Source organism: Dipteris shenzhenensis, chromosome 23 (assembly GCF_047967505.1).
Source record: "Dipteris shenzhenensis isolate YYH24624 ecotype China chromosome 23, Dip_SZ_1.0, whole genome shotgun sequence".
In the NCBI taxonomy this organism is placed as follows: Eukaryota; Viridiplantae; Streptophyta; class Polypodiopsida; order Gleicheniales; family Dipteridaceae; genus Dipteris; species Dipteris shenzhenensis.
In genome coordinates, this window is record NC_141618.1 from 43,738,096 (window position 1) to 43,749,515 (window position 11,420).

The 11,420-nt window shown below is 46.0% G+C and overlaps 1 protein-coding gene across 1 annotated transcript; it reads right to left on the minus strand.

Moving 5' to 3' along the window:
• Positions 1-1,250: 1,250 nt before the first annotated feature.
• LOC147887425 (pentatricopeptide repeat-containing protein At2g39620-like) lies at positions 1,251-6,812 on the minus strand. The gene is made up of 2 exons (XM_087394630.1): positions 5,937-6,812; positions 1,251-5,810 (listed from the first exon to the last, which is right to left on the minus strand). The coding sequence occupies exon 2, from the start codon at positions 5,761-5,763 to the stop codon at positions 1,609-1,611; it is 4,155 nt and encodes a 1,384-aa protein (XP_087250756.1). The 5' UTR covers positions 5,764-5,810; positions 5,937-6,812; the 3' UTR covers positions 1,251-1,608.
• Between the last annotated feature and the right edge of the window lie 4,608 nt (positions 6,813-11,420).

An 11,420-nucleotide genomic window follows, 5' to 3' on the forward strand; every position in this document is an offset into this window, starting at 1 on the left:
GACTCCGAGACACTCCTACAGACCTAGAATATCGACTAGGCAGCTGCTATCAACTATCATCTGGACAAAGAGAGGGAGACGAGCAGCGCCTCTCAGCTGGCCCACCGACTCTTGCTGGCTGTGATGACCAACTACGTGTTCCCCATGCAAAGAACAGTCACCTCCAATAGCCAATCACCTTCTTGTACATGCATGGACCAATCGAATCTTTGACCAGCCACGAGTTCAAGTCCACGCCAATCATCAGTTGACATCTCGCCAAAAGACAAAGCCAATGTTAAACCTTTGATCATCTATCTCCTCCCCATGAGGACGTTCTTTAGGTAATAGACCCAACATCCCTTGATTCTGCATGATGGTTGGCAATGGCATCGAATCTTTGACCAGCCACGAGTTCAAGTCCAACCCAATCATCAGTTGACATCTCGCCAAAAGACAAAGCCAATGCTAAACCTTTGATCATCTATCTCCTCCCTAGGTAATAGACCCAACATCCCTTGATTCTGCATGATGGTTGGGAATGACATCAACAATGTTGTGGATGATGCCTTTATCGCTATGCATGCCAAGTCAAGTTTACCAAGGTCACAACTACACCAGCTAAGTGTGTGCTGCACTAATGCGCTGCCATTAGTCTATGTCCTGAGAATCACTATGAGTGATAAATCTGGTTCTTGAGTCGTAACCTTCTTCACTTTTGCAAATAAAATATTGAAATATATGTGCCTTGAATTGCCGGGTTGCAGTAATTCATATTGCATGTGTCAATCTTCGTGTGATCATTCCAAGTTGAAAGAATAACGTGAATGCCTTAGATTCCAACAAGGGAGCCAAATGATCTTGCATTTAATCAAACTCTACTTCAAACCTCTATGTTTAGATAAGCCCTCGACAATCTAAACCCTCGACAGGAGGCACTTGAGACAGAATGTCAAAAGGAATTTCCAGAAACTCTTGAAGAATTGGCTTGACTACAGTTGAGTCGTGCCATACATGCCATAGTGCATTAGATAAGGCACAAACAAATAGAAGCATAGTACTCAAAATTACAAAACTGACAAATTGCCTTTCATCAAAGTTGTTAAACAACAATGCACCACAAACACTTGTCACAAAGCCCACATCATATGATGTTCAAACACCCAATGTTTCTCACTTCAAGACGTGCGCACACACAAAAAGATAGAAAACAATTGCAGATCTGGAAGAGGGAACACTCAGATGTACAGCCCAATAGATCTCATAAATATATATTACAAAAAGGAGCTCCAAAAGTGTACAAACACCAGCAGTAGTATGGTTGTCAAGGAGGCCCTTTTAAAGGAGCTCGAGGGCTCCCCCAGATGGCTAACTGGCGAGTCTGTAAAAAGCCGACCTGCTCCTCCCTTTTCCTATATAAGGCCCTCTGCTGGTGTCCTGGCTGTATCCCAGCCCATCTGCCGGCGTGTATGATGGCTTATGCAGGGCTGCACAGCAGAAAAATGGTTGCAGCTCTTCTAGCCCTGTGTGCTGTCCAAAGTCACCACATCGGCTGCCTAAAAGATGTACTCCCCACACCCACCAAAAGTGGCTGCACAGTTCCGCCACTCAGTCCAACTCTATCACGTCTTATTGCATGAATGTTCTTTCATCCTCATTCTCCTGTATATGAGCATTGGCATAAATGTTAGACATCAAGACATAAGCTGTGGAATCCTTTTCAGCCAAATGCACCACATGTTCAAAGGCCTTTCTTCCAAGCTCGACATTACCCCACTTTCGACAAGCACTCAATACAGTATGCCACACCACCTGATTAGGATGGAAAGGCATCTTCTTCACCATCACCACTGCCTCCTCTAATTGACCCGCACGGCCAAGGAGATCAACCATGCAAGTGTAGTGCTGAATCGTTGGAGTAATGCCATAGTCTTTGCTCATGACCTCAAAGTACCTTTGGCCCTCATCCACTAGACCCGAGTGACTACATACAGTAAGAACAAAAAGGAGTGTGAGACCACCTGGCTTGATGCCTTCTCCTCTCATTCTCTTGAGCATATGGAAAACAATGTCACTTTCTCCTAGATGGGCATATCCTGCAATAAGTGCAGTCCATGAGACCTTATCTCGAACTGGAAGTTTTTCAAATGCTTCCCTTGCTTCTGCAAGCAAGCCACATTTCGCATACATATCCACCAAGGTGTTACCGACAAAAGCCTCTCTTTCCAACCCTTGTCTGGAGATCTCTGTGTGTATTTCTTGGCCCTTTTCTATGGCTCCTATACTACCACAAGCTTTCAATGCACAAACAAATGTTACCACATTTGGGGAGACACCGTCCAGTTGCATGTGTTCAAAACAGTTCAGCGCTTCCACACCAAACCCATGCTCAGCGTATCCTGCAATTAATGCAGTCCAGGAGACTACATCTCTGACAGGAAGCTTGTCAAACAATTCCTGTGCTTCTGCAAGCGAACCACATTTTGCATACATATCAACCAAACTGTTGCCAACAAAAGGATGATTTTCCAAGCCCTTTCTGGCAATCTCAGAATGTAATTCTCGGCCCTTGTCTATAGCTCCTGTGCTGCCACAAGTTTTCAAGCTGCAAACAAATACCACAGCATTTAGAGAGCAAGCCTGCATCGGTTTGAAACAATTCAGTGCTTCCAGACCAAGCCCACGCTCAGTATATCCTACAATTAGTGCACCCCACGAGACCTCGTCTCGAACTGGAAGCCTGTCAAATGTTTCCTGTGCTTCTGCAAGTGAGCCACATTTGGCATACATATCCACCAAGCTGTTTCCGACAGAGAGATCTGTCTTCAACCACTGTCTTGCAATCTCAGCATGTATTTCCCGACCCTTGTCTATGGCTCCTACAATGCCACAAGCTTTCAAGCTACACACAAATGTCACAGAATCTGGAGAGATACCCTCTCGCTGCATCTGGTCAAAACAGTTCAAAGCCTCCAGTCCAAGACCATGCTCAGCATATCCAGTGATTAATGCATTCCATGACACCTCATCTCGCATTGGAAGCCTGTCAAATGCTTCCCAAGCTTCCGCAATTGAGCCACATTTGGCATACATATCCACCATGGTGCTGCCAACAAGTATGTCTCTTTCCAACCCCTTTCTGGCAATCTCAGAATGTATTTCTCGGCCCTTGTCTATGGCTCCTACGGTGGCACAAGCTTTGAAGCCGCACACAAATATGCCTGCATTTGGAGAGACCCCCTCCAGTTGCACCTGCTCTAAACAGTTCAAGGCCTCCACACACAGCCCATGCTCGACATATCCTGCAATTAGTGCATTCCACGAGACCTCATCTCGAATAAGAAGCATGTCAAATGCTTCCCATGCTTCTAAAAGCGTGCCAACCTTGGCATACATATCCACCAAGGTGTTGCCAACAAAAAGACCTCTTTCCAACCCCTTCCTGGCAATCTCAGCATGTATTTCTCTGCCTTTGTCTATGGCTCCTATGCTGCCACAAGCTTTCAAACTGCCAACAAATGTGACAGCACTTGGAGAGACACCCTTAGCTTGCATCTGTTCAAAACAGTTCAGTGCTTGCACACCAAGCCCATGCTTCGCATATCCAGAGATCAGTGCATTCCATGAGACCTCATCTTGAACGGGAAGCTTGTCAAACACTTCCTGTGCCTCTGCAAGCAAGCCACATTTGGCATACATATCTACCAATGTGTTGGTAACAAAAAGATCCCTTTCCAACCCCTTTCTAGCAATCTCAGCATGTGTTTTTTGGCCCTTTTTTATGTCTCCTATACTGCCACAAGCTTTCAAGCTGCAGATGAATGTGACAGCGTTTGGAGAGAGACTCATCTGTTCATAACAGTTCAGGGCCTCCTGAACAAGTCCATGCTCTGCATATCCTGAAATCAGTACATTCCATGAGACCTCATCTCGTAATGGAAGCCTGTCAAACACATCCCGTGCTTCTGCAAGAGAGCCACATTTGGCATACATATCCACCAAGGTATTACAAACAAAAAGATAGTTTTCCAACCCCCGTCTGGCAATCTCTGTGTGTAATTCTCGGCCCTTGCCTATAGCTCCAATGCTGCCACAAGCTTTCAAGCTGCAGACAAATGTGACAGCTGTTGAAGAGAGACCATCCAGTTGCATTTTCTCTAAACAGTTTAGCGCTTCCTCACCAAGCCCATGCTCGGCATATCCTGTGATCAGTAAATTCCATGAAACTTCATCTCGAACTTGAAGCCTGTCAAACTCTTCTTGAGCTTCTGCAAGCCAGCCACATTTGACATACATATCTACCAAGCTGTTGCCAACAAAAGGTTCTCTTTCCAAACCCTTTCTGGCAATCTCAGCATGTATTTCTCGACCCTTCACTATCGCTCCTATGCTACCACAAGCTTTCAAGCTACAAACAAATGTTTCAGCATTTGGAGAGACGCTCTCCAGTTGCATCTGGTTGAAACAGTTCAGTGCTGCCTCACCAACATAGTGCTCTGCATATCCTGAGATTAATGCATTCCATAACACCTCATTGCGAACTGGAAGCCTGTCAAACACTTCCTGTGCTTTTGCAAGTAAGCCACATTTGGCATACATATCAACCAAGGTGCTGCCAACAAAAAGGTTTTTTTCCAACTCCTTTCTGGCAATCTCAGAGTGTATTTCTTGGCCTTTGTCTATGGCTCCTATACTGCCACAAGCTTTCAAGCTGCAAACAAATGTGACAGTATCCGGAGAGAGGCCCTCCAGTTGCATCTGTTCAAAACAGTTTAGAGCTTCCACACCATGACCATGATCAGCATATCCTGAGATCAGTGCAGTCCATGAGACTACATCTCGCATTGCAAGCCTGTCAAAGACTTCCTGTGCTTTAACAAGCAAGCCACATTTGGCATACACATCAACCAAGGTGCTGCCTACGAACAGATCTCGTTCCAAACCCTTTCTGGTAATCTCAGCATGTATTTCGCTTGCTTTGTCTATGGCTCCTGTGCTGGCACATGCTTTCAAGCTAGAAACAAATGTGATGGCATTTGGCGAGACACCCTCCAGTCGCATCTGTTGGAAACAGTTCAGCGCTTCTTCACCAAAACCATGTTCAGCATATCCTGTGATTAGTGCATTCCATGAGACCTCATCTCGAACTGGAAGCCTGTCAAAAGCTTCCCGTGCTTTTGCAACCCACCCACATTTAGCATACATATCAATCAAGGTGCTGCCAACAAAAAGATCTCCTTCTAGCCCACCTCTGACGACCTCAGTGTGTATTTTATGGCCTCTTTCTGCATCTTTTAGCCTAGCACAAGCTTTCAGTATGGCTACAAAAGTATACTTGCTAGGATGGACAGAATCCTCCTGCATTTTCTGATACAGGTTGAAGGCATGCTGTGATTCCCCACGATCCATATAACCAGTGATGAGAGAAGTCCAAGAGTACACATTCCGGACGACCAACTTGTTAAATACATGATTGGCATCGCATATGCTTCCAACTTGCACCAACATTGGGACGAGGTAATTCCCAAGATATGTATGATCTTCCAATCCATTTTTGCACATGTAGGCATGCAAGCGCTTGGTATAGGCCAGACTCTTTCTTTTCCTACACTCATGCAAGATGGATATAAGGTTCTCAAAGGAAGGCAGCTGGGGCATCCGCTCCAATGAAGCGACTACCTTCTCTAAGCCAAGCGTCTCCCAGCCACGCGGCTCCCGCATTTCTTGTGCATTAGAAGCATTCAGCTGTAATCCAGACCTGGACCGTACCAGTCGCCTATCCATAGCGATTCCTTTGTAATCTTCCGCTTATCTGGAGGTCTTGGGTTTTTCTGTTAAGATTCACAAAAAAGTCGTCAGACTGGCCAATCTACAGATTTACCAAGGCAAATCGTTTATTTGAGAGTCCAGACTCGTCTCACTTTTTTTGTGAAAGACCACACTCGTCTCACACTTACTCTTGTCTTTCGATTGTCCCACCATTGGGAGGTGCCCCTGAAGTACTCCGGGCAAAATCGCTCGATACTTGAGTTATCTGCCCACAATGAAAACCAATTGCCAGCACTGTGTCGGTGCTTGAGGTGTGTCCTGCAGGACAAGAAGGCAAACATTCTTCCACCACCGCTACTCTGCCTCCCTGTCTCCACAGTGGAGCCATCGGAGAGTTTGGGCTTCGTAGTCTGCGCAACCATTGCCGTCAGCGTGTGGATCTCTGCTAGGATCGAAATCTTCCTCAAAGCTTTAAACAAAGCGGTAGGCTTTCGTCTGTGTCCATCTTGGTTCATCGTCAAATGGGTGGAAGTTCCATCTTCTGTAGTATTTGCTGTTCCATCTTCTGTACATCCATTCCATCTTCTGTATTAGTTTCAATGCAGCTCTATTCTTCTTGTCTTGCTCTTATAACGACGATCAGAGGTTGTTCTCATGAGCCCATTAGAGAGAAGCTGTTCTCAAACGTGCACAAGCCGCTACACGGATCCGTGGAGGGTGTGGGATATCCGATTGGGCACTGCAAGATTGTCCCGCATGTTTGCCGCAGAGCCGGTCCCCTTGGACCTACATAATACCAGTAGTTTGGAGATTGAATGCGAATTTCGAGTCCTCAAGGAATGATCCTTCAATGGGCGCGAGCTCTCCATGAAGATATGTTTGTTCGAGTCCAAACGGTGCCCTCGGGCAACCCCTGGCACCCAGAAAATCCCACTCCGCGAGTTGTAGCGCCATCTTTGGGGCGTGCACGAGGGAAGGAGGAGCATGTAGGACCTCGGTGACGTGCAGAATGGACCAAGAAATGACTTGGAAAGTATTAGAGGGCATTCCCACGAGGCGCCACTTGAGCGGGAACGCCAAGGTATGAGCTTAGCGTTGGCAGCCCACGGGAACGTGTGTTGCAACCATCCGTGTCAGAGTGTACCCACCCAATGGGCTCGTAATCAAGAAAGACAAGATAAACTGTCAGGCAGCCCCGAACCGCCCAGGTGGAGACTCCGTTTTCCCGTCTCCCCCGGGGCGGTGCACTGCTGCATTTTGGCGTGGCAGTCTCCATGGCAAGGAGCGGGAACAGCATACGCTTTATGCATTATTGGCAGTTTCGCTCGGCTGGCGCCCCGTGGGAATGCCCTCTTAGGAGGACAAGGTAGTAGTTGCCTTGGCCAGTGGCACACTGCCACATCCCATGCAAGTCAGCAACAACACGCAGATCGGGTCAAATGTTAGACCATATAGTTGTGGCTATTTTGGGGTTCCCCTTGGGGCCTATAGGTGCCCTATGAGATGAAAAATGGCAAAGTCCTATTAATTAGTTGTAGGAGAGAGGAAGAGGGGTGAAAAGGAAGAGGGGGAGAGGTGCCCTATGAGATGAAAAATGGCAAAGTCCTATTAATTAGTTGTAGGAGAGAGGAAGAGGGGTGAAAAGGAAGAGGGGGAGGCCATGATTAAATTAAGGGCCCCCACTTGGTGAAAAATGGTATTAGTTAGTGAAAGATGGGGGAGGGGAGGGATAAATTGGGCAGAGGGATAATCGCCACATGTCCTCGTTTCAACGGCTCCTGGATTTCTCGATGAATATCTATGAGCTCCTTGTTTGTTGCAATGAACTAGCTCCCTTCTTGCCTCAATGTCCTCCTGGATGGCACCTTGAAACAGGCTGAAATGCTCCCACAAGTGGTTCACCAAATGGATGGAATGAGCCCTAAATGGGCTCCCTTTTAGAGTTAGTGCACACAAAGCCAGTGATGCAAGCCTGGTGGAGCATTTTAAGGGCTGGCACATATTTCGTGGTGAAATTGAAGCACCATTGGTGTGAAGATTGGCACCTCCATTTTGGAGAATGCCATTCCCAACACCAGAGCGCCAATTTTTTCCATCCAATCGAAAGCTGGCATGTGGCATTGTTGCTAGGCTGAACTGCCTTCAATGCTGCAAACCTTGATGGACAAGCCAATCAAAAGATGCCCATCTCCTTACAAGCAACCAAAGATGTCATACACTCCTATAGTAAATGCTTGATGCTCTGTAGGTACAAGTAACATGACCCGTCTATGATGGGGTAGAGACCCACTCCACTAGGTCTCAAGGTGGGATCTTAAGATGTCTTTGATTTCAAGAAATAAAACTTCAAGTTCCAAGAGCCCCTCCAGTATAGGCATCACTTCACTTGGCTCTCACCCGAGGCACATGCTGCCTTTTTGGGGTGGTTCAGGCAGGGAAGGCAATTAGAAGCCTATCGGAAGGCAGGCTGACTCATCCAATCGGACTACACAACTAGGCAAGGCCAGCAAGAGGGGTATATCCAATATGAATGCTTCTCTCACCTACCGGATTTCATCCTAGCATGTACCCGTAAATCCGATAGGGTCCAATGAGCTTCAGGCTGCTGACATGTGCCCCTGATTCCGATTACATCTGGTAGGAATCTTCTTGATGGAATGCTATCGAAAGAGAGACATGTGCCCAACCTATCTATGCTCAGTTTAGTCACCCCCTTACCCCACACACACACATTTTCTCTCTCTCTCTCTCTCTCTCTCTCTCTCTCTCTCTCTCTACCTATCACACACCTACACTCTCTCTTAGTGTAGATATAATATTTCACTCTCCATCACACGCCCATGTGTGCTCTCTCTTTCTTGAGTGTCTTCCTCACATGCACACACACGATCCCTCAAACATAGGACATACCCCCCTCCCGTTCTCTTTCTCATGTACACTTGCACACATCCTTGTTACAGACTCTCTCTCTCTCTCTCTCTCTCTCTCTCTCTCTCTCTCTCTCACATACACAAACAAATTCTCTCCTATGACTATTCCCCTCACACACACGGAGACACGCACACATGTGCACATAACCATTCAAACTTAGGGGACACACACACAAACACTCAAATTTAGGCTCACTCTCCCCTTTGGTTACCACATGGTATCTCTTCAGTAAATAATAAACAATTCGCATAGGAAGTTGTGGGCAAGAATGAATGCCGTGTCTAGGAAGTGCCCCCCGCCCCTCTTCCCAACTCCCCTCCCCCTTCCCAATACTCTTACCCCTCCTCCCCCCCAACACACTTGCTCTTCTTGCCTCCGATTACAATATTTGTCTTGCCTCTAATCAAAAAATTTAAGCTTAGCATCACATAGGTGTTTTGCTCTCTAGCTTGGCATCAAACCCATATTCCATGCCCATCTAGGTCCTCGCACCTTGCACCCTCTTACCACGTTGGACACCCAGTACTTAGTAGAAATTGTTGTGCTTACATTCTTCACTACATGCAAATTGGTCACCATTCCACCTCGTGCATGCCATCCATTCAAGGGAATGTTAGTAATTGCACTCAATCTCTACCTTCTCCAAAGACATCTAGCGAAAAATTAGAGAACTCTATGACCCGTCATAGTGTTCAAGTTCATCAATCTTTCGAGAAGGACCTAAAAAAAATGCAAGCATATATCCATGTGTATAGGAAGGATTCTTGGTTGCAAATGATAAAAGGAAGGGTACACATGAGCTTGCAATTGTGCCCATGAGGGCTGAATGGTTCACTACTCCTCAAGGTTGTAGAGATTGAACATTTGTCGTGTGAACAAAATGGCACTCTGAAACTAGTTGGGCATTTTTTGTGCGTGTGGACTAAGCCTTATAATAGTATTATAAATGCTCCCTCATCCCCCTCCCCCTTTGAGATGTCCTTTCCTCTTTAATAAGTGGTGCCCCCCTCCCCAATCTCACGTCCTTCCTTGAACGGCCTCCACCTTTATACCTTAATTTAATCATGGCCTTCCCCTCTTCCTTTTCACCCCTCTTCCTTTCTCCCAAAGTAATTAATAGGACTTTCTCACCTATTCCTCCCCCTTTATACCTTAATTTAATCAAGGCCTTCCCCCCTTCCTTTTCACCTCTCTTCTTGTCTCCACAACTAATTAATAGGACTTTCCACCTCTCACGCACCTATTCTCTTTGTCATGTCCTTTCCTAACTTCCTAATGGGTCTTCTAATCTAAAAAATTCATGATCTACTCATTCAAGCATCGGATTTCCACAGGATATGTTACAACAGATTTGTAATTGTGTGCTTCAAATGTCTCTGCATTCAAAATGGGTATTCGATCTACAAAACTTTGTGTGTTTCCAAGATTCGCTGAAAATTTAATTGGTAATCTGCCGTGTCGAAGCAACTCTTCCTTGTTGCTTTGCTTGCTAGGTGCTTTGATATTCAGCCTCTATTCGTTAGCTCCCACACCCCGGCCTAACTCCACACCCCTCTTCCACCTCTATTCATTACTCGTTGTCGCTTTGCCATGTAATTTCGGATTACTCTTGCCATTTCTACTGTTCGCGTTGCCACTCTACCATGTAATTTTGGCTTTCCCCTGTATCCTGCCTCCATGGACTCCAAAATGGCTGACCTGAAACTACGGATCTCCATATCCCATTATGTTTTTTAAATTTCTTTGTGAAGACATGAGAGTGCTCGTAGGCTAAAGTACCAAATTTACCTCTTCCCGCGATCATCTTTGCATCCGGAAACATAGTTTTCGAGGCAAACTATGGTCTCCTAATCGTTAGCTTCCACTCTTCCTTCTCTCCCATCTCCACCTCCACCTCCATCATCATCATCCCACCTTCAGCTCCCTACCACATGCACCGTTCACCATAGCCTTCCTCACAAACTATCAAACATCACACCCCCTTTACTTGCAAACATCTTCTACCACATGCACTATTCCATGCTATTACACCACCCCTCCCAGCTGTTCCCATCCATTGGTCTACGACAGGTAAATCGCATTTTGGCAATGAATCATGAGCCATGCAGAGGCATGTGGAGCAGGTCCCTCTCTTTATATCAATTGTGCAGTCCTCACAACAACAAAGGAAGACGGGGGATCAAGGAGGTGAATGTGCCTCACCTTGGGCAAGAAACCACAACAAGTTAGAGGTTAAGAAATCATAGCAAGCCATGCCTTATGAGAGGTTGTCCTGGAGGATCAATTGGAAGGCCACACACAAGCTCTAGGTGAGCACACACATGCCAAGTGTTTTGGAATTGCCAAGGAGGTAGGAAATAGCCATATGTATGTAAAGGGGTCCACATCTGGTGGTACACTAACATAGCTTTCGTATTGTGTCCACATTGGACGAGAATATGTTTAGTTGGTTCTACATCTCTCTCTTGTGCATTGTCAAAGGAGTTTGGATTTGAATATACCATTATGTGAGTTCCTAAGCCTCATAACTCTATCTTTGGGTTGGCTCATGTCTAACCATCCTAATCATTTGAGCCTCTATTCTGTTAGTGCCATTCCCAGGGGAGTGTATAGGCTAATCAAAGACCCCGTTGTCCTTTGCTCAATTCTTAATCAATCATAATGTTGCATTATGTTAAGCCTACAAAGAATGATGCCTAGAAACTTGTATATAGATTATAGGGTAAAATATGTCTTAACTC